The 24,402-nt window shown below is 40.1% G+C and overlaps 1 protein-coding gene and 1 long non-coding RNA gene across 2 annotated transcripts; both read left to right on the top strand.

The window, feature by feature from the left end:
• Positions 1 to 366: 366 nt before the first annotated feature.
• Positions 367 to 18,976, top strand: LOC117948468. Its single transcript, XR_004657448.1, has 4 exons — positions 367 to 538; positions 1,670 to 1,732; positions 16,360 to 16,362; positions 18,963 to 18,976. It is a non-coding gene; the product is annotated as an uncharacterized LOC117948468 (long non-coding RNA).
• On the top strand, positions 3,882 to 12,208 carry rhcgb (Rh family, C glycoprotein b). The gene is made up of 11 exons (XM_034878069.1): positions 3,882 to 4,245; positions 6,774 to 6,963; positions 8,396 to 8,546; positions 8,837 to 8,984; positions 9,092 to 9,258; positions 9,508 to 9,645; positions 9,825 to 9,961; positions 10,101 to 10,225; positions 10,354 to 10,427; positions 10,796 to 10,863; positions 11,525 to 12,208. Exons 1-11 carry the CDS (start codon positions 4,026 to 4,028, stop codon positions 11,556 to 11,558), a joined length of 1,452 nt encoding a protein of 483 aa, XP_034733960.1. The 5' UTR covers positions 3,882 to 4,025; the 3' UTR covers positions 11,559 to 12,208.
• Positions 18,977 to 24,402: the final 5,426 nt, after the last annotated feature.

The raw sequence follows: 24,402 nt of genomic DNA, 5'->3' as shown, positions 1-24,402 counted from the left end.
TTCAGAGACTCCGAAAGTGGATGCACTGACCAATTAGATCAGACTGGGCTTTTTCGGGAGAGGTTTTTTAAAGACCCTAAAATGTTTCTGACTGGGGTGAATACATGTCAATTTAAAATGACAGTATGAGAAAAATACTATGTTTCCTGAACATTGAAAGTCAATTCTCTGAAATGTTTCCAAATAAATGTCTCTCTCCCCAACAGTTTTCACTCTTCATAGATCATGGCTGGTCAAATGTAGGAAATTTGCAAATAACCATGGAATTCCCTGGACTTAAACTTTTGGCTCTGTTTGTATCACCTGTCGTTGATAAACAATGAAACAATGGAAAGATATACCTGGGAGGATGCAGACAACGTTGCACATATTTGACAATACCAACATAAAAACCACATCAATGCGTTGACCAGACTTTTATCTCTCTTGTGATAATAATATTTTTGCCGTCTGGACCCACGCTTTTGGGAACAGAACAGAACAGACTTAAGAGTTATAATTATCATTAAATGGACATGTTTGACCCATTGAAGATGCTGTCTCCTCCTCCCTCACTGCGCAAATCACGTTAGCAACACATACTGCCACAGGAAGAGGAGAAAAGGAGAGGACAAGAAGAATGGACTAACAGACCAACTGACTGATTTCTAACTGACTTCAGGCCTTAACAATAACAGCTAATAATTATTTATTTAAATTTTTTATAATGCCCTTCACATTTCAAATGAAATCTCAAAGTGCTACAGTAGCAAGGAGTTAAAAAACCGTTTCTAGAATATAACAAAATCAACAAGTAGCAATAAAACACCACAAGACTAAAATTAAAACTATGACTGTTAAAAGGCCTTTTGAAATAAGAATGTCTTTAGGCCCTTCTTAAAAATCTCCACAGTTTGTGGGGCCCTTAAGGTCTCTTAGGGTCTGCATTCCAGAGCCGTGGGGCGACTGCCTGGAAGGCCCTGTCACTCATAGTAGAGTTTAGTCCTTGGTTGGTGCAGGCAGTAGGTAGAGATGGAGGAGCGGAGGTTTCGTGAGTTGGTGTGTGGGGTGAGGAGTTCACTGAGGTAGGCAGGGGCAGTTCCATGTATGCACTGGTGGGTGAGGAGACCGTTTTTGTACTGAATTCTGTGTTTAATGGGCAGCCAGTGGAGGGATTTCAGGACCGGAGTGATGTGATCATATTTGCGCCTCCTCGCCAGGACCCGGGCAGCTTAATTTTGAATGTGCTGGAGCTTTTTCAGGCTCCTGCCAGGGATCCCGACGAGAAGGGCATTACAGAAGTCCAACCTGGAGGAGACAAAGGCATGGATCAACTTCTCAGCATCTGGTTGGGAGAGGGAGGGACGGAGTTTGGCAATGTTTTTGAGGTGCAGGAAGGAGACCTCACAGAGGTGGCGGATGTGGGTGTCAAATGTAAGATTTGAGTCAAGTCTGACTACTAGGTTTGTAACAGAGGTAGACGGGGCGATGTGATGACCAAAAATGGATGTACTGCTGAGGGAGGAGGACTGGGTTTGGTGTGGGGTACCGATCAGGATGGCTTCGGTTTTGCTGCTATTTATTTGAAGAAAGTTGTCAGACATCCATGCCTTTATCTCCTCCAGGCAAACCTGAAGTGCAGACGGCAGAGCTGAGGGGAGTGTGGAGTCCATTTTTTCCCAGAAACAAGGCTCTAGCGCACATTAGATGGTCATGCTTCTAGCTCAAAAACTCTAACTCCTGTCACTTAATGGTTAATACTGTGATGGATATCATGACAGCCTGCTGATCACCCTGCGCAAGACTGGTGTTGTGTAAGAAGTTTGAGGACAGTAGCTGTCTGAAAAGTGCCTGTTTCTATTCTCCTCCTGGTATTTCTAACATAAAAAGCTCATACAGCTCACCTCCAGCTCACATATAGACCTCACTGGCACTCTTCCCTCTAACATCTGTGTCTTCATGCCTCCTCTCAACTCAGATAAATGAGTAACAACTGAGATAAGAAAAGAGAAGCTGCAAGAACATTGTTACAAATATTTGATCTACAGTGGGTTGTTGTGACAGTGACCCTATGTTTGTTTTTCACCTCTGGAGAAATCATTTTATTGGTTCTTGGAAAATTGAGTTCTCTTTAGACCAGGAACCGTAAAACTGAGATGTTAAACTTTGATTGTCCAGCACTCTTGGCCTGGTAAATGGAAATGCTTTTACAGTTTACTGTTTTAGAAGGGAGCGTTCACTTCCCCAAAGGCACAAGTAAAGACATTTTTCAGTTTCTGACATGCTGCATCTGTTTAGGGTGACTCTTGTGACTCCAGCCTGACCCATTTAAATACCACAAGTACAATTAGCTTGAAACAGCAGGGTCAAACAGAGTGGGCAGGTTACACATGTAGAGACATTTAGATTGAGTTAAAAGATTAACCAGATTGATGTAATGTTTTTCGCAAATTAACTTCTCCCATCAGATCCAGGAAGTTTAAATGTCTAACTAACAAGTGTAAATAGGAATAAGTAACCATGAAACATAATGGAAGAGATCTGTTTTGAACATTAGTGGGCCATTTTTAAAAAGCTACTGTTGCTGTTTTACTGGTCGAGGCTTGCAGAGCAGCCAAGTGGAAAATCATGACCTTGGTCTCTGTGAAAGAATCTCAATAACTTTACACGCTCTTGTACATTTCATTTGTACAGAGAGTAAGTGTTAACTTCCTTGAAAGCGGGTATTCCGTTGAAGTTTAAAACCGTTGGATCTTCAAAGAGCCCCTTTGGATCCGCCATAACCAATTGCTAACGATCGTGACGTTGGCTTAGCATCGCTAGCGTAAGCCTTAGCTAACTCCTTCAGCCCTAACGGAGCAAACTGGAAAATCTAACTTTTCCTGGACCCCATGGGGAGAAGGGCCACCAACAAACCTTAGCAAGATTGATGTTCGTAGTTCTTTAACTTCTGGATATTTGGCAGAGTTGCCACAACGGACCAAATGGCTTCTCTCGCATCTTTCTCCGCCGCCATCAGTGCAGAACTCCCCGAAGATTCCCGAAGTACGTCATCGTTCTCAGCCACTCCCTCTGTTTCGCTTATTGGACCGCCAAACATTTGAGAAAATGGACAAAACCTGCGAATATAACCTACCGCAAACCCAGACGGAGGAGGCCAGAGCCAGGCTACACACATATACACACCTTAAAATTTACAGCTGTGTAAACCTGTTATAAAACTTTTGTGCCTTTGCATCTGGCTCTTCAAAATACAACAGACCGCGGACTGTTAAGCAACCGACAAGGTAAGTTGTACATCAAGCAAAAATAGAAAAGAATTCCATCTAGCTTCAACAATCGGTGTCCTCAGTTCCAAAATGCTTATTGAGTGTTAAAAGAAAAGGTGATGTAACATAGTGGTAAACATGCCCCTGTCTCAGCTTTACGGAACGTGTTGCAGGCATCAAATTCAAAGTGAATACTTGCAAAAAAGACTAGGTTTATCAGTTTGAACATGAAATATCTTGTCTTGGTAGTGTATTCAATTGAATATATAGATTGAAACGGATTTGCAAATCATTGTATTCTATTTTTTTTTCCACCTTTCCACCAAAGGTGTGATTATGTGCTGCTATTTACAGTGTCTGTGTCAGTGTTTATGGTTTATTGACCATGAGTTTCAAAAAGACACGTAAAACTAGTGGTAATGAGGAATGAAGATGGCAAAGATACATTCCTAATTGGCTGGCAAATTAAACTGCATGCTTTGTCAACAATTAAACCCAGAGGACAAATTCTGCACGGTTGATGGGTAGACAAAACAAAATGCGGGTTATGATACGTCACCTGAACAGTGTCTAGTGCATGTCAAGTGCAATGCAAGAAGGAGTGACTGTGGGAGTGTCCTCACATTAAAGCAAACACCCATCTTTCTCCTCTTTACATTTGCTTAAGATGCTCGGGGTACTTTTACAGAAGACGGCTCACTTGAATAATTCAGTTGTGCCTCTTGTTACTTTAAAAAGAAACAAAAAGCATACAAAAGATTAAAACTAACCAGTACAATGGGCTGTGTTCAAAGCTTCAGGCAACTATGTGACTATCCAAAGAATCCTAATGTTCACATCAGTTTTCCAGCAGTGTGCTTTGTGTGGCAAACTGCCATGATCATCTTGTTTGGGATTTTTGTTCGTTACAATGAAGAATCAGATTCACACTGGGTAGATTTCAAAAAGGCTCACAATTTATCCGACATTGAGAATGACTTCTACTTCAGATATCCAAGTAAGTGACCAAATTTTGTGTTTTTATTTCTTCCTTCTCAAAAATAATCTCTTTTTCAAATGTGTAATATCTCAATCATCTCTTGTATTTCCTAATTTGATAATCTAGCAACCCCTAATTCTTTACACACCTGCCTTTGTACTACATTTTTATGCATTCACATTTCTGCACTTTTTTTGTTTTTGATTTTTGTTTTATCATTTTATTAATACTTGCTGTACTTCTATTGGCCTTTAGTTTTATTCCTATGTTGCTGACAAGGCTTTGACACCCCAGGTGCACATTCCCATGGGGACTTGACTATGCTCAGGGTTTCTTTTCAGTTCAACTGTAGCCGACCAATCAACACTTCTTCTTTGTACAGACAAAGACACGCTTTGTTATGATTAACTTATATATAATTTAATGATAATGTACGTATATAGTTGGGCTGGGCTTATTATATTTGTGTGGTTGTATTCTACACTTCGGTGTCAGTTTCAGGCTGACGAGAAGCCATCTCAGATATGGTGTTGAATGTCAGATGATAAATGAACATCCTGACATAGTTTTGTTGTCAGGGCACCATGTATCATTTAAAGAGGTCTTCTTTTGCAACACTATGACACCGCTAGTGTTGATATGAGGATCCTGGAAAATCTTGAATCCTTTGTTATTTGTTACATCCAATCTGATGTGATCCAGGGTTTGGGCTGTAAATGTTTCTATAGAAACTCATGTTTCATAGTACAGTGGAAGTCCTGAGGTGTGTCACATGAATTGTCTCCCAAAAAAGGTCCCTGTGTTTCTGAGACTTTGAAGCACAACCCCAATGACTTCCTGAGCAGATGGAATTGTTGTTAGTTATAAAAGATGCCTTATAAGGATTTTTTTTTATTCCTTCTATTGTTATATTTGTGCATTATCATACATACACCTACACACCTATAAGTCTTTATTCATTTAGCTTTTATTTAAACTCAGTAGATCCTTGAGGGCTGACCCTCATTTGCAATGTCATTGAGTAATTACAAAGACAACAACAAAGCAACTATACAGAAAAGAATAAACCACCATAAGAAAGATATTAAGAAAATGATTTAATAAATAAATTAGGATGATACGGCTACAAAAGAAAGTACAATTACATAGAGCAAGTAGAAGTTTGCAGGTTTAAAAAAAGGTCGCAAGTGAAAGAGTAACGTTTCCTGTTGCTGGAATTTGATGGTTGAGATAACTGCAGAGACTCAATTTGCAAGAAGGTAATACGCAGGCCTAGATGGAATTTACGCTGCGTTGAAACGATGTTGCCTTGTCACTGTCCACGTGGTCCAACCAGAGATAGTACGGACAAAATTAGATTAAGTTATTAAAAAAACAAATTGGTGCTCCGATTTCACCCACCATCAAAAAACATGTACTAGGTTCTCAAGTTGGCGCCCTTGATCAAGGCACTGGCTCAGATCTGGAGCAGGTCCCCGGGCGCTGTAAGCTGCCTCCCACTGCTCCCTTCAGGAATGGGTTAAATGCAAAGAATGAATTTCAACACGTGTGTGTATGTGACAATTAAGTACCTTTACCAAGTTATAGCCTATTTCTTCCGTTATTTTGGTGAAAGTAACTCAAAACTAGTAAAAGGCATTACAATTCAGAGGCTGTAATATTGCAATATAACAAATTACTCTCAAATGACAGTAACGTATTACATTTTGGAAGTAACTTGCCCAAAGGCTGATACAACTTCATTTACAAACAAAGGAGCAGAGCTTGTACCAATGTGCTAAAAAGCGTAAAGCCAGACTAAAATTAGCTCAAAATGGATCCTCCGAAACACCTTAAATTGTTTATTCACCAGTGATTCCAGGATGTCTGACAGACATGGCAGTTTGGATATTCGTCTATAGTTTCTGAGAAATGGCAATGAAAGGATTGAAAGGTTATTTGCTCTGTTATAACATGGGATGGAAGCCTAAGAATAGGGGTCTAAAATGTCCTCTCCAGTACATTTCCAGTGGTCGATGGTATCGGGAGGATTTTTCACTACACTTGAACAGACAGTATCACATCACAAGGACACATAAATAGTTATATACGTAAATGTATATAAATTGATCAAAAAGCACAAAAATGGTTCATATGTGATCTCATTCATAAGTAGGAGCTAATCATAGACATGAAATTGATTGGCTAAAACAATACTCATTGTTGAAATAACAATGTCTTGATGCAATGCTATATTTGTATGTTTATTTTTTTGAATTATATAATGTGTCTTTTGGAAAACATATTACAGAGAGCAGAGGGACTATACCTGCATACCTGTATAGAAATACTGATTGTCAAATGGAGGATGTACAGTATATACCCAATATCATAACCTTGACAACTTATTTTGCAGAATCCTTGTTTTGTTTCTTTATTTTAATAATGCATTGACTCCTGTGTTAACTTAATAACTTAATCTAATGTTCTGGTTTTGCAACCCTTTCCTCCGTTGTGCCAATTCCCTTGATCATCATCATCCCTCCCGTCTTCTGTCTTTGCCCTAGGTTTCCAGGATGTCCATGTAATGATCTTTGTTGGATTTGGCTTCCTGATGACATTTCTAAAGCGCTACAGCTTCGGCGCGGTGGGTTTTAACTTCCTCATCGCAGCCTTCGGCATCCAATGGGCATTGCTAATGCAAGGCTGGTTCCACTCCCTGGATGGGGAGGGAAAGATCAGAATTGGAGTTGAAAAGTAATTGTTTGGTTTTATTCTCAATGAGTCCAAAGCATCTCTTCTTCTCATTCTATTTAATTTTGATGAATGTATACAACTAACAACAATAACCTGCGGCTCAATGATAATACAATGCATGAAAGGCCATCTCACAGAAGTGATGTTATTCAGCTCTGGCTCCTTTGATTTTACTTGGGAATGCGTAATACTGCAGATTTCCACTTGCATGGTTGTCATAGAACAAAACACATGGATACACTGTGAGTTTGAAAAACCAGTCTGCCTGACATGATCCCACAATAATATGTCTAGGCAGTAGGAAAAATAGTGTTTGTGGAAACAATAGCTTGGAGGTAAACAGATACTGCTGAGGTGCCGCCTTAAGTTACTCTTTTTCAACTTATGCTCACCTGTCACTTTATGTGCAACAACTGTTTAACTTCTTGTTGACACAAACATCTAACCAGCCAACCATGTGGCAGCAACTCAATGCATTAAGGCATGTAGACAAGGTCAAGATGATTTGCTGTTGTGCAAACAAAGCATGAGAATGGGGAAGAAAAGTGACTTTGAACTTGGCATGGTTATGGGTGTGTGCTGTTTTGAGCATTTCAGAAACTGTCTACCTACTGAGATTCTCATGCACAACCATATCTAGGGTTTACAGAGATGGTCCAAAAAAAAGAAAACGCCTTGTTGAGGGCAGAGATTAGACAAGAATGGCAGCACATGTCAGCAAAAGGAAACTGAGACTGCAATTGTCACAGGCTCTCCAAACTTGGAAAATAGAAGATTGAAAAAACAGATGATGTACCTATCTTCTAATGGTACCAGCAAGGGGTGCTTAATAATGTGGCCAGTGACTGTATTTAATGGCTGTATTCCTGTGGAAAGGGAGAGACAGTGAAAGAGTAGGATAACTAAAGTAAGTAAGTGCTCAAAATGACCTAGTTATTCTTGAATGGTTGTACTCTTTACTTGGTTTACTGCATCCCTTTTTGTGCAGTACAAATTACTAAGGAGCCCCCCTGGGGTCAGCTGAGAAAAAAAACTAAACCGAACCGTTCAAAGATTCAAACTTCTAGCATCAATTACTCTGTAGCAAAATCGTATTAAATCACAAATGACGCATATTGCCTAATGTAGTAAGGTTAACAATGAACAACAAACAAATCTTCATCTAAATGAGCTGTCCTCCAACCTGGAGAAAAAACGTTGGTCTCTAGTAGCAGTAGCTGTGCTTAGGGATCGTCTATAAACTACAACACAGACACAAAAATATTACGTTTGGAGACACTACCTTATTTAATCTTACTGTAATAATCCTTTTTAAATTGATAGATATTTAGTTTTCTTCTTCTCAGCTGACCCCATGGGGGCCCCGTAGATTACAAATAGTTTTATGTTTCCTTGTTTGTCCACTAAATTTTGACGTTGTTTCCTTCCCTAGCCTGATCAATGCTGACTTCTGTGTGGCGAGCTGCTTAATAGCCTATGGGGCAGTGCTGGGTAAAGTCAGTGCTGTCCAGCTGCTGGTTATGACTCTGTTTGGCGTCACATTGTTTGCTGTGGATGAGTATATTATCCTGAATGTCATACATGTAAGTTGAAACAATAATTTATTTTACATTTTAATATCATTTTTCTGAACATCTCATGGTGTACAGTAGCTGATGATGTTTTTACAACTCGCTAAACACACCAACTGTAAGTTGGATGTTCTCACATCTGTGTATTTAGGTTCAACTGCACTCTGATGCTGAAACTGAACATATGTCCTAATCCTGTGAAACACATCCATAGTCCATAGTAAAACACCTAATAGAATTCTTATAATATAATAGAATAATTCTAATTATTGAATCTGCTGGTAATATCGTCTTTCCTGTAGGCCAGAGATGCTGGGGGCTCCATGTCCATCCACACATTTGGAGCTTATTATGGTCTTTGCATCTCGTGGATGCTCTATCGGCCAAACCTGAACCAGAGCAGTCGTCTGCAGGGCTCCGTCTACCACTCAGATGTCTTTGCTATGATTGGTGGGCAGGATTTCTTTACAGTATTTACTTTCACAATACTTCCTATTGTTCTAGAGATAATTTGGATCTGATGCATTTTTGAGATCCAGCGTGTTGTCTGCATATAGGAACCCTCTTCCTGTGGATGTTTTGGCCCAGCTTCAACTCAGCCGTTTCAGACCATGGGGACGGGCAGCACAGAGCAGTCATCAACACCTACCTGTCTTTGGCCTCAACTGTGCTCACGTGTATGGCCATCTCGAGTCTCTTCAACAAACATGGAAAACTAGACATGGTAACGACTATCAGTTTTTTTTTGTCTGTCATGAAGACTCATAAAGTTAAGCTAATATGTAAGATGGACATGATAATAGTGGGTGTGTATATTTGTCAAGCTGACAGTATAGCTAAAATAGTTCACCTTGTTGAATTTTCAAACACTATGCCTTTTGCCCCACTTGAACAACTCATTTTTCAGTAAAGAGAGCTCAAACACAATTTTTTCTGTGACTAACAGATGCATTTTTTTTCTCGTATTTTCCAGGTTCATATCCAGAACTCCACTCTTGCTGGAGGTGTTGCAGTGGGGACTGCAGCAGAGTTCATGCTGATGCCTTATGGTGCTCTGATCGTAGGATTCTGCTGCGGTATAATCTCCACACTGGGATACGTCTTCCTCACGGTATGGTGTTTATCTGGTTTATTGTGTTACAGCTATTATGAGAAAGGCCTCCGTTTAGTTTTTGAAAGTGTTCATCAATCCCGATAGCTACAGAAATGCACCAACATAATTGAAAATACAAAGATAAGTTGAGATTTTTAAGTAAGCCTAACTAATATCAACTGATACGTCTCTTTCAGCCTTTCATGGAGAAGCATTTGAAGATTCAGGACACATGTGGAATCCATAACCTGCACGCCATGCCAGGAGTCATAGGTGGCATTGTGGGAGCCATTACTGCTGCATCTGCATCCAAGGCCGTTTATGGCGAAGAAGGGTGAGTGACCCTGCTTACAAGGGCATGGTAACTTTATGAAATAATGGATAGAAGATTAAAAACCAGTAAAAGAATTCTTTGGCTCTTTGTTCTGAAAGAACAACATTGTTGTGACTTCTGCTCTTTTTCTGTATTAAAGGCTCATTAACACCTTTGACTTTGAGGGTGATTTCAAAAACGTGGTACCCACACAGCAGGGTGGGTATCAGGCTGCAGGCCTCTGTGTGGCTCTCTGCTTTGGTGTGGGCGGAGGCATCCTTGTCGGTAAGGAATAAGAGATTCAACAACCCTTCAGTTTGACTGTTTAACCAAAAATATACAGTATGCAAATAACAAGATGAATGTGTTTGCAGGAATGTGTTGGGATAATTACTTATTTGTATTATTTTCAGGTTGTTTCTTGAGATTACCTATCTGGGGTGATCCCGCAGATGACAATTGTTTCAATGATGAGACCTACTGGGAGGTAAGAGTATTCCTCATAACCACGAAGAGGTTTTTACAGATGGAATGTCAATATCAAACCAAAAGGCAATCGGTAGTTCATTTAATTAATTTACAGAAGTTGTAAAGTTATAAATACAGAATGAATGAATTAATGATTTTTTTGCTATTCTGATCAGAAACATTTGACTGTTTTGTGTTTCTTACCATGTTTATCCACTCATTGTGTACGCTATTGAATGGTCTACCGTCGTTCTGTCACCACTGTTTACAGAGAAAGGGTTCATAAATTCCATTTCATGACATCAACAAGTGAACATATCATAATACATTTACCAGTAGTTTTAGTGAGCAACTATTATTCTCCCTGAGTCATGTTGTTGTTCACAGCTTCCTGAGGATGAAGAGGCCGTCACACCAGTCCTTCACTACAACAACCACATGCAGAACAAAGATGTGTAAGTGTCAATTTTAGTTCATCTGACAACAGTATTCTGGTCGTGGAGCTATGCTAATCTCAGGAAGTGCCTGTGTTGTTGTGGACTTTGTTGCATTCAGTTTCCTCTTGGTGGCAGCAGATCCACATTTGCAGAGACTTCATGTTACTGTGATTCTGACCCTTTGTTAGGAATACTGTCAATTCATACTGTTAAATACAGAGTGAACACAATGTCTGGATTGTGTCGGACAAGGGGGGGGCGTCAAGAATTCCCAATGAAATCTCAGAATGCCTCTAAGAAGGTGTTTGAGGCTCTATCCCTGCCATTCAGTGGGGACTAGATTATGTAATGCTGACATGGACCTTGTGATCTGTGTGCTGTGCAGTGAAGCTCACCTGTGCTGTTTATTGATGTTTTTTGTTTTTTTCTACAGTACAGCTCCGCATGTGCAGCTTTTCAAAGTGACCTTGAAGTCATGTGTACTGAGGAAATATAAATGATGTGATTTCTAATGAGTCAGTGTATTCTACCCAGTAGAGTGATAGGAATGTCCAGGTTTAACTTCCGGCCATAAAAGAAAATACATGTATCAAAACCTTGACACCCCACGCTGTGAGCTACAACCTTTCCGTGAGGTTTCCTTGTTTTTTACACATTAAATGATGCTCCTTTCTTTCAGAGCGGAGTCAAATTTCACCATGGAGCAGACCTGACGCTAGGGCTTGAACCTGATGGATCTCTGTCTTTATCACACTGCCCATATTTTCCTTTATATTCTCCTGCTGGACAGAAATGTTAATATAAATTACTCCCTTCCAATTAAAACAAGTCATTTTTCAGTGAATATTCAGTATCTCCGTTACCAGGGTTTTGTTTGTTTGTTTGAAGTGAAAAAATCTGCAAGTGGAATGAGATCTTTTCTGTTTTACAAAATACATATTTTCAGTTGAAATCAATTCATATTAAATCTAATATATATATGTATAAGATGAGTGGCATTCTTTGTGATTTGTGGAATGATTTGCTGACTTAAAACTGCAGAATTTCTCTCTTGTTTCACATAAAACCAGATGTAAAGGTTCAGACTAAAACCAACTTAAACATGTCCATGAGAACATAAGTAATTTTACTTTAAGTGGTTGTGAGAGAAACATTTGAATTATGTTTTGTATTGTTTTCTTTAAATAGGCTACATTTTTTTTTCACACCTTTTTTTTGGTGATCTGTTTAAAAAATATATTTTTTTAAACATATTTAAGAAATAAGTGGTGACAATTACAAACAATACACTGAGACGAGAACACGTCCCAGGGCCAAGAATAAAAAACAACAATATAATAACAACATTTTTACAAACAATAATTGAACAGAGGAAAGGGAAGGAGACAAAACAACACACGCAGAAACAGAGACACAGACACACAAGACAAGGGACCAAACACCTGCAAAAGTTAGAGGTCCGGGCTGTAGCCTTGTGCTACACAGAGTCAGGACACAGGACCTCACAGAGTCCGCGATGCACCGCCACGTGTCCAGAGTCTCCCCTGGGGCACCATTTGTCCGTGCCGTGGCCAAAGTCATAGATTTTGGATGCAATACTGTTCCAGAACTGACCAACGGGAGCACACTCCAAGAACGTGTGTAGATATGTGCCTTGTGCTTTAATCGGACATAAAGTGCATAAAGGGCTGTTAATTATTTTCATGTGATGCATTTTCATATATAAAACGTATATATATTTACTGTCTGTGTATATCTTTTTTTTAGGATGCTCCCAAGCGCTGCAATGCTCTCCCTTCTCTTCATTGAGGCCTCTGTGTTTACAGGCTTGTGGTGATGTGCAATGTTCTATAGGTGCCAAAGACAATCTATGTTTGGGTTGGTTAAAAATTATCAAGGAAATATCCTTTGGTTTCGTCTTTGTCAATGTCTTTCATAGAGCAAATACCGTTATATCTTTCCGACCGTGACATTTCCTTTAGATGTGTATAGTTTCCGACTGAGAACCCAGAAATTCCGTCATTCCGTGTGAGGTGGTAATATATGGGGACAGTTTACTAGAGGGAAACAATCCATGAATTTGAAAGTAGCCTACATTTGTGAAACGAACACATGGAGGCTAACCTAGCATACCTTGACAAGGTAAGGGGGACGCCCCCTTTCCCTGAAACGGAAGCTAACCCCGGTAACACTACGGTTACGGACTTATGGATACGTAGGGCCAGCAGCATGACGGAGACGACCAATGGACAGAGAAGACTACGGGCGGGCTTTCACCGGCCACCCGATAGCTGGTTAGTAAATATGCAGGAACACCAAAAGCGGAAGGGAACGTGGGTTAATATGTGGATTAATACTGGGATGTCTACACAACTGTGTAAGTCGATGGACTTTACTCAAACCAAAGTTGAAAACACCTGTTGATATCTGTTGGCTTTTTTATTTATCAATTTTTTCATGTCTTTCAACACGTTGAAGAGGGTTCGATTGGCAAATGGCTTGAGCCAGCGGCTCTAAAAAGAGGACAAAGAAAGCAGGACTCAACAAATCCTGCCAATGAAAATGTTATCAAAGCCCATCACCTCTAAGACTGACCATAAAAATGGCCACTCAAGTCTGTCAAAGGCTTTTATTGCGTCAAGAGAGAAGTGACATTGGGGTCTTACTGTCCTCTGCTGAATCAACAATGTGGATAAGGCGTCTAACATTGTCTGCGGCTAGTTTTTATGAATCCTGTTTGGTCAGGGTTCAATAATTTTGACAAATGATGGGCTAGAAGCTTTGCAAAGATTTGTATGTCTTCGTTAAGCAGGCTCAGAGGCAGATAGCTAGAACACTCTGTAGGATCCTTATCCCTTTTCAGTAGTAAGCAAATTAAGGCTCTGTTAACATCCCTTGAGAATCCGCCCTTTTGAATAGAGAAGTAAATCATGTTAAGAAGGAAAGGGCCCAACTGCTCCTAAAAACCTGCATGAAATTCAGGGGGAATCCCATCGTAGCCTGGTGACTATTCTGTACTGCCAGTATTCAGAAACACAGTCTCTGTAATCATGTCAAACAGCAGTGCTACAAAAATCAGGACACAGGTCCGTGTCCATCAGGCAGTTGTTTTAGTTCTGATCCTCCTCCACGCAGCCCTCAAACGTGGTTTGAAGTAGCTTTTCTGTTTCTACAGTAATGCCTCTGCAATGGCGTCTGTATCGCCACAGTGAGGTTTGTTCTTGTTTGCCATTCTGCTTCAAGTAACTCTAACAAGCACAAAATGGTAAAATATAAAAGTTGGAACACTATAAAACAACTATTTCACAAATTTAGGCCAGGAGCTAGACCTAAAGCCGCTAACTCTGTCCAGTCGATCACGTTTTCTAATTATTTATTTTTATTTCAACTTTATGTTGTCAGCTTCATTTGTCATGTTTAGTTGAGTTTCCATATATTACAGTTAGATGCATTCAAAACAAAAATAATTGTGGGTGTTTTCATTAACATGTTTTACATTGAGAGGTATGGATCAAGTTACTGATTATGGATTTTAAAAAATACAAGCTCTGATATTAATTTGGAAATAACTACTCAACACTGGAATGTAACACTTTAGCATTTATAAGCACTATGTAAGCACTTAATAAATGTCTTATAAGACACTATAATTAGATGTTAGCTCTGGTGCCTACAAGAGTAGTTGCTAAGAAATACATTAATAAACACTGAGATATGCTCACAACTAGCCTACACTACAGATTATCATAAACCATTTATTAAATGTTTACACTGCTTATAAATTTTAAACAGAAAAGAAGTAGATAGAGTAGTAGTAGATATTTTTATCTACCATGATCCATGTTATTGATCTGAAAATTAACGATTTTGCCACATTTAATGGCATTTTTACATTTAAACGTTGTACACACTAGAATATTTATGTCATGCTGTTTTTTTTGGTGATGTAATTTTGAAATTGAATAAGGAATCAATACAGTGTTGTAAGTGCATAAATTAAGTCTAAGAAATTCCTTCATTTCAGTAATTGAATAACTTAACCACTTTAAAAAGTTAATTTTGTAGGAAATAATTGATTAAATAAATCCAAATTTACTAATTAAAAGAGCAGGAAATCAGTTGTTTCCCTCATTTAAGAGCCCTTCAGCGTCCCCTCTCTAGTGGAGTCAGACGGAGGGTAAAGATCACACCCTTATTGCTCTCTCGGGACACTGGGGTGACCAAAAACAAGCTAGAGACCAGCCTCATCATCATGACCTCAGGTCAAAGCGTGGCAAAAGGGCAAGATCACTGACAGGGCTACACACATATGCTGGAGGAGTCTATCATTTTAGAATGATTGATACAGATCATTCCTTTGGATTTATACTCTGAATATTGGTTACATTTTTTGCACATTAATGGGTAGAAATGTGGAGTAGATTTAGGATGATTATGATTATGAAAAAAGTCAATAAATTGACCTTGTCTATAAATACTGAATTTCATTTTACTATGCACTTAATTTCTATATCTGATTTACAGCCCTTTTTAATTTCCTGACAGCTGTAATTTCTATGTGCTCTGTCTTACACCCACCTGGCCACGGTGTCACAATGATCGAAGGCAGGCAGCAGCTCATGGTGGGAGTGCGGATGATTCCCACACATTAGTAGCAGCAAGGAATCCATCACCTCGTCCAGTCTCCTTGCTAACAAAGGCAGGCTTAGTGCTGTTTTCTTTTGTCATCAGTAACGTGTTTGAGTAAAGGAGGAAATGGTGCCACAAGTGCTCCAATTAACCGAGATGCAGCCCTGCTGGGAAGAAAGGCTCCCCCATTGCCCACGATACCCCCCAAATACATACACACACACACACACACACACACACACACACACACACACACACACACACACAATCACACACAGGCACACAAACCGGGCCTCTTCTCATCCTACCCCCAGTTCCTGCCCCAACTTTACTCATGTTTATTCATCAGCCACGTACAGGGCAAATGCGAGGGCCTGTTAAAACTAAATCAGACTTATTTATAAATGATACCAGGCCTTCCCCTCTGAGGTTGAGGGAGCCAAGCCTCATGGCATCATGACAGCCAAGTTTGAAGACGTTCACCCTCCTTTGACACTGACCGTAGATGTGACTTCCACACAGGGGAAACACAAACTGTGCAGGGGAGCAAGGGGAGGGGCCGAGAGGCCACAGAGAAGGTAAGATGGAAAAACTTGAGGAGGCAAGGGGGCATGAAAAGGGGGAGGGACAGACAGAGAATGAGGCCTCACTTTCAGTGCTGATGACTGACTGCCAGCCATCCAAGCTCAATCATGATCTTTGATTGACAGGTGGGGGGGAGGAGACGGTGGGAAAGAGGGTGCAGGACAAGAGCTTAGAATGGGAGCTGCACAAAACCTACTCCTATACAGGGGGCCACGGGGATGCTCATTAATGATAAAGAACATCCCAGGAAAAGCATGTTTTCTCTGCATGCAAGTGATGTTGTTTGTAGGTTGAGATTAGTTTGTAATCGTCTATTCGACGTTAAATACACGGAGCACTACAGGGCTAAATACAACGTGGGAGGTCGTGTTAGAGCAACTGGCTGGGGGCATTCAGTTTTGTTTTCTTATTTTTCAGTAATATTCTAAGAAAATGAATTGGCAAAATATGTCTAATGGTTATTGACTGCAAATATCATCTGCTGTTTTACAGTTTACAGTATATGTGTCAGTCACTCTGCAGTAAAACTCCCCTAAATTCACTTTACAGTTACGAGGATCTACAGCAGCTAGGGAAGTATTCAGGGATCCATGTTCACTTCCTTATAAAGAGAGTCGTAAAAGCTCCTATTGAAAGAAACCGCAAGTCCACAGAACTGGTCATAAACTATTCAAGACATGACTTTTTTTCTTTCTATACTTAATCTGCTCACGTTTTGTGCAGTTTAAGTGTCCCCTAAAGGTAACTTCTCAGCAGCTACATCTGACTTCCAAAACCTTTTTACTATTTATATTTGGACTGTCTTTCTTGATGCCTGATACAGGCACTTCCCGACATCAGTCCTGTCCTCATCACCAGCGCTGGAAAATAACCATGTTTATTTATTTAGGTTTCTTAATACATTTGTGAGATACTATTTAAAAGAAATAATTTAGTTAAAAGATACAGGTAAAGCTTACAATTAAAAAAATGTTTTGGATAAGCTTATAATATCGCAGTATTGGCTCCCAACCTTTTGGGCTTGGGGACCCTTCTCACGTTTTACATTTCCATCACTTGTTACCAGTTACCCTTGAGTTATTTCTCTTCAAAACGTCTTAGCTTGTTTCATTAAAAAAATTGTGTAAGGCCCAAAGAGGTCAAATCTTGAATCATTCGACAAACAAAAGCAAATATTTGGGAAAAGTCCCCAAAAAATAGGCAAATTTGTCTGACCCTTTATCGAGCTAAATGTATTTTGTGAAACACTCAGTGTTGGAAAGTACAGACATTTAGCTGACTCAAATTTGAGATACTTTTCTAAATTTTTCAGAGGAAAGCATACCTTTTACTCAACATGTATTAGTGAATTACTTTACAAGTAACAAGGCTTAACTGTTTGAAGCTGTTATAAAGCTTGACGTTAATCAGCTAAAACATTGAAAGCATGCGTACATGTTAATGCATTAATGATAAGAATGCAATTCAAGTTACACTCTGAAAGGGGCCATTCACCAGATTATGCACTTATATATTAGATATTACTTTGATCAGAATACTTTATACGTCTTCCACTACTGGACACACTAGAGGGGACTCAACCCTTAAGTTGGGAACAACTGGACTAAAATACTTAACTGTATAAAGTAAAATCAGCTCCACCCTGACAAGCTACACCAACAAAACGATGCTCACACAACAATGCACTCATTTCATTTCGGGGACATTTTTCTGCAAAACCAGAAGGCTACGGCTGCAAATACTGATAATTTACTTTTAGTTATAGGTTTTTAAATACAACACTTTTACTTGTGGTGGAGGATTTATATTGCTGTACTGGTAGCCTAGGGCCTTAATGAGCTGAGCATTTCTCCCGACACTGTCCATCACTTTTTTCCCTTTCTGTTTGCAACGTGCTGATGAACCTCCCAGCTCTGGCCTCCCCAGGTATCCAAAGGCCTCCCCACACCACTGTCTGTCCACAGAGGCTGCTTAAGTGTCCCTATCGGACCACAGTGGAGAGGAACAGCAGATTAACCATGATCCTATCCGCTCACTGCTAGCCCCTTCATACGCTCCGTTACACCAGCATTTAAAAGGAGGAGGCGATGCTATTCAGGCCCTTGATATGAATCCCAGACCAAGGGACAAGAACAGAACTTTCACTCCCCCGTTTCACAGAAAAAGACCCCTTTCTGGCACCCTCTAATTCTGGTTGCTACGGGCTCCTGGGTTCAATGGTGGACTCCCGTTGTGATGGGACAAAGCCTCTCAGTCATCCGGCGATGGTTGCTAGTTGAGGCAGAATGTATGGGGAGGGACGGGCTGCCGTGCTCCCAGACGAAATGTCTCTCTTTAGGCGGCTGAAATCTGGTGATTGACAGGTGGCTACACGCTCCACTGCGGATCACCCGGGAGGTCTGGGGGGCCTTATATCTGTGACCGTGTGTGTACTTATGTGTGTGTGTGTGTGTGTGTGGCAGGTTATGTTAGTTGGCATAGTGAACAGGGGGGTTGGGGGCGTATAGTACTATGTTTCTGCTGTTCTTAGAAGTGGCACTGTTTATTTCCTGTAGAGGGAGCTGCTCCTGCTTCAAATAGATGTTCCAGCACTGTAATAATCTACTGGTGCATGTGAGCCTGGCGGCGGTTGTGGCAAAAGCACCTTAGAACAATGAGAAAATATTCTGTTAAGATTTTGCATTCAAAGCTCTTTTAAAAAAAAAGTTTTAATTATTGTTGCTTGATTCCAATGGTTGAGCTTCACTGTGCAGAAGGGTTTGATGCGCTGAGTTTGACACTAGAAGACGGTTTTCACATTCAGCTGCTGAAGAAGGAAAGTTTCTCTGTGCTCAACTTGAATCTGAGTTCAAGATGTTTATGCACAAGCAGGATTTATTACTTCCTAATCATGAACACCAAAGAAAGGTCCAATATGCCTGTAATTAAATAAAACCATCTGATGTTTAAAGAGTGTTGGTTACTCTTTGGTGAAGCTGACAACACCATCTATGAGTTGATGTCTGAAATATGAGAGGGGGTCCTTCATGGACACCTTTTTTCTGAAAGGGGTCACAATGCTCCTTCATAACCCAGTGTCCCTTCAAATGTTCAGGCATAAAAATAACAACATTTTCTAAATTAATTAGTGGATTACAGACTATGTTGGATATTTTAATGTTTTAAATGAATATCTGTACAAAAAAAACCAACTTAAAACTGTACTAACACAAAAACCATTAGGATCACATTCCAACTATAAATGTAAACAATTCCAGAGCCTGGTAATACGGACATGTTAGTGCAAGTCTATGTTGTTTTGTGTTGTATGCATATACACACAATTAACACAGATATCACAGTTAACAGGAAAGTACAATACAGAGATAAATAGTGGGATATTGGATAATAAGAACAGAACTAGTTGTGGTTATGGTTTGAAAGTGCAGGTAGACAATAAGCATTATTGAATGACCAGAGACTAAGCACCTGTGTCCTAGTTTAGGTGAAAAAGAAGCGTTTCACTGACAGATGTAAAGATAAAAGCTTTTGTGGAAGTGAGACAGAGAGAGAGCAGATTGTAAATTGAAATGGTAAATTAAGACTGTGGGTGTGTGTTTATCTGCATCAAAAGGATTAGTGAAATTCAGATTTGTGTTTCTCTTCCGTATGGGAAACAAGTCCCTGCTGGCCTCTAGACATCAGCGGGCGTTTCCCCCTCCAGGGCCACGGAGGTGAGTGGGAACAGACAGGGTAGGATGAGATCTAAAGGGGTTCACACACAACACGGTCTCCCCTCAGATAGACGTCTGGGACTGTCTGGGTTCTTCACTCCCAGACAGGGAGCCCTTCCACCCGTCAGATGCTGCTCACGCCCTTCCCCCTTCCCCTTGACCTTGACTCTCTGTCACCGTGGCCCCCCAGACAGTCTGGGGTCAAAGGCTTACACAGCAGCCACACAGCAGCCACACATCAGACACGGTTCAAGTCCCCTGTGTCAATATGAATGCTGAATGGTAAATCACCCTAAAATCAGCCTGTTGGAATGTGGTTTTGAATTCCTGCAGAGATGGACCCTAAGACCTCAGGGAGACAAGGATTGTCAAAAGATATGAGGACCGTGAAAACAAAAGGTTAGCTTTTTATTGCATTTATAGCATCTCTCCTTCTCATCATGCAGAAAATGGATTTAAACTAAAATCAAATATATTTGTAGTCAAAATGATTGTGGTGTTAATATTTTTTGCACATCTATCATTTGATTTTATTCATAAAGAGAATCAGATTCCAGCTACGGTAAGTAGCATTTCCAAGTAGCCATGCTACATTTTTCACCTTTCACCTCTGGCTGGTCAACATTGTCTTTAGCCAATCACTGCTGAGCTAACCAAGCGTGTCATGACAAATTTGTGTGAGAATGGAACGACTGCATCCTCATGTGGCTTTTTGAAAAATGCCAACCTGCACAGTGTGAAGCTCTGATGAGCCTCATGTGAGCATGCGCACGCCGCTGATTGTGTCTCGATGTGGGCTCATCTCTCTTTTTCCTCACTGTCACACTCTTTATTCCCTCCTGTCTCTAAACCTTTTTTTCTTCTTGACTCAGTGGACATGCATTTATGTTATTGTTAACGAAACAAAATGTCCCTATTGTCTTATTGAGATCCCTTGTCCTACTCCCTCTGTTCAGATGTAAATTTGTAAAACAGCTTATTTATTTGGGGGACATTTCAACAAGCCAACGGATGTAGTGTGTCCTTTTACAGTCTGGATGTAAACCACAGTCTGAGGAGTGTAAGACCACAAGACAAGACAAAACTAGTCGTCATAACAGAGGAGTTTATCCCTCTTGGATGTTGTCCCCACATATACAGTAGACAACGGCATTGATGTGCAAGCAGAAGAATGGTGACAAAACAGGACATAAAGAATCAGACGCTTCCTCTCCTCACACACACTCTCAGGAGGGCATCCTGTTGGTTGGTCACAAGCAAAGAAGTAAAGATTTTTGTAGTTTAGAAACCAAGTTTCTTTGCCTGTGCAGCACCAAACACTTAACCTGCATCAACTTATTCCACCTGCTTTGTAACACTCATATTAAGAGCGGAAAGCTTCTTAGAAGGCAATATTTGTGTGGTCAGATGACATCTTGAATGTAAATTGTTTTTCCCAGTTCCCTTTAAATTAGCAATAAATTAAACAGATATCAAGATTAAGCACAAAAGGTTTGTAAAGTTAATAATTTTTTTTTAAATAAGGCAGACCTATTGGTTGCCTGTATTTGAATCGTTAATTAGGTTACAACCTTTTTTTCTCTTTTTTCGCTTATTTTAGAGTTTATTGACGTGACGTTGTCTTTTATGTACATTTTCATATTGCATTGTCTTGAATGATCGTGACAGCATGTTTGCACTTTCCATAGCTATATGTAATTAAAGTTAATTTTCGTTTTAATGCCTTCTAAAAACCAACTCAGGAAATATCGTAAATAAAAAAATAGATCTTTTAAAAATTCTCATAAAAGAGTGATAATGGAAATCAAAGGGCTGGAAGCTGCAAGCGGCATGTTGCGCAATAAACGTGAGTTTACTTTTTTGTATCCTCGACAATTGTCTGATTCAAAAGTGGTATTCGCATTGTTTTTGCACTATTAGTTATTAACAACCCAATCATAGCTCAACTTCATCGCATGGCGAGCCGTCATGTTATCACCCACCATTTAAAACCCCAACCAAATAATCATGTGTGTGCCATGTGGCCTTTAACAGAATCCTGTTAAAGAGGAACCACAGCACGTTACACCGGCTGTACATTAATTGCATTACAGGCCGGGAATGAGCTGCACCGAGAGGCGGTGCACGCAGCACTGATGGTGTTACGCATCAATTAAAGGAGGCACGTTGGCTGTAAACACTCATGTAAAGTCGTAAATGAAAAGGTGTAAATTAACATCCAGGCAACTAAAGCAAGAACGAAAAAAGACACGACTGTATTTGATCACTGAAATATACTTTTTAAAGATGATTTAAGAATTATTTATTTGCAAATTTGTAAACTGGCTATAGCCTACCTCATTTTTTTTTTGTAGGAATATCATAGAATTGCACGTAGTTTCTTCAAATTATATTTACAAAGGCTGAACCCAAACCGGAGAATCAGGCTGCTTTAAAGACCTTATTTCACTTTGATAGGCCTACTGTACCTTTCTTGGATATTTTGAGGTTTTATTTTGCGATGATGGCGTGCAAACTTTTATTTGAGAAACGTTTTGTCGGTCTAATGTGTATTCATCTGTTCTGGGATCAGCTTCTACTTGGCACTGTCCTTTCAGCACCACACCCTTTTTCCTATAGAGAATTCCTAATCGGTCTCTAACCTTACATGCTCCAAAATTATGTTTTGCATTAGAAATTAATGTAAACAATTAGCTAAATGTAGAGCTTGATTTTTTTGTTTTTCCTACTCTAATTCAGAGTTGATTGTTGCTTCCACAGTCAATTTCCGCTGACAGCAAAAGCTATGCAGCATTCTACTCATTTCAAAAAAGGTTGTTTTTTTACATATTATCATTCTTAAACTATTTGAGAAATCCAACGTAAGCATCAGCTCCTTAGAGGAGGAACCAATTGATTACAAAGAGCAGACTCTGCAAGGAGAAAGGGCCCCCTGTTGTTTCAAACCAGCTCCTCTAACTTCCCAAAGTGCAGGGGCCCAGAGGAGCCCAGGAGTGTAAAGAGTGTGTGCCTCCGGTAAATGGCTACAGAGCGACTCCTCTGAAGCAGCGGTGGGGTGGGTGGTGAGGAAGGATGTGTAGGATACATTAAATCAGCCTGATTAGGAGTTTTAGACGAGGGCAAGGCTCGGGTCTGAGTGAAAGGCTGCCGGGCAGCCCTTGAGTGATACTATTCACATCCTGGGAGAAAGGTCAGTGTCAGAGGAGTTCACAGGCCCCATCTCCATTCTTATGCTAAGGGATCATACACATAGGATCATTCAGTGGCTGGAAAGGCATAAACAGCTTCTACCGACTTTCCCTCCAAAATGTTTGGATTCTTCAACCCGAGCTGTGAGGTCCTGCCTTCATTTCTCTCTCTCGTGTTGCTTCTCAATCGGTTTTAATGTGAGATTATTGAGCTGAAAGTCATCCATCAATGTTTGTTTGCATCTATACTCTACAGTCCCATTATTGTGTGAAAATCTGATGTTAAGAATATCAAACCTTCGTTGTATTTTTTTAGCTAAACAGGCTGTTATTTTGAAAGTGGATTTTCTTTTTAATTCCCTCTGTAAAAATCTCCTCGGCAGTGAACCTGCTATCGTGTGTGTGTGTGTGTGTGTGTGTGTGTGTGTGTGTGTGTGTGTTTGCCCGCCCCCCCCCCCCTTTTTATCAGTTGTTCCCCAAGTTTTCTAGCAACCAGGTTTAATTAACTTCCGGTAAATTTTCCTGTCTGTATGTGTGGTCAATGGGGACTAACAGGAAATGGCCACTTAATCAGCAGCCCTTGACCTTTGGCTCTGGCTCAGACGGCTGCTGACCTCAGCATCTCTAAAGCCTGTTTTTAATATCCTCCGGGGGACTGTCCAGATCATGACCCCTGACCCCCTGCTGACCTGTGCAGGGACTTCACCAACCAGTCCTCAGCCAAGCGCCTCAAAAAGCAATATTTAACCCAAGTAGCCGATTCAAGCAATTATTTCTGCAGAAGGATGACAGGATGTGGAAGCTGTCATGATTATTCCAGGAGCTCTTTAACATTTGTTTGCAGAAAGAAACAGGAACACACAGATTTGCAGGGCATATAGGGTAAAGTCAACAGAATAGAAAATGTTTTTTAATAATTAAAATCACACCAGAGTAACAATTTTTAACAAAATCATTTGAAACCTTTGGGCACTCTTTACATTCAAATTCCGCGGAGATGATTTCACTAATTGGTTTCCAGTCATCCAGAGGGTGGGTACGGGGGGGGGGGGGACTGGGGGGGGGACTAATCACCAAAATCGTCCACTGTAGTGTTTGCATTGATTAATAAAACATGCTGACTCTGGAACGACCCTCTATGAGTGAGTGAGATCTCCACTACATGAGTATATTTTAGATTTGAGCAGATGTAAAACAGTGGTTTTACACTCTGTTCGCCCTCCTTACATCAAGAAATTCTTACTGCAACTCCCTTCTGACCTCTGTTTATTTGTGACTATTTTTATTCAGTTAATATTTCTGTATGGTATATTCAATAGCCTATCTTATATGTATATCATGGTCAAAATGTATTCTCAAACTTATACTGCTGTGATTACTGTGATTGGTAAGGTTTATCTTGTTTTGTTAATTTTTTTAATTTCTCTCACATAATCGATGGT

Source organism: Etheostoma cragini, chromosome 8, assembly GCF_013103735.1.
Source record: "Etheostoma cragini isolate CJK2018 chromosome 8, CSU_Ecrag_1.0, whole genome shotgun sequence".
Classification (NCBI taxonomy): Eukaryota; Metazoa; Chordata; class Actinopteri; order Perciformes; family Percidae; genus Etheostoma; species Etheostoma cragini.
The sequence above is the reverse complement of the archived record's forward strand: the minus strand, read 5'-3'. Positions and strand labels throughout refer to the sequence as shown.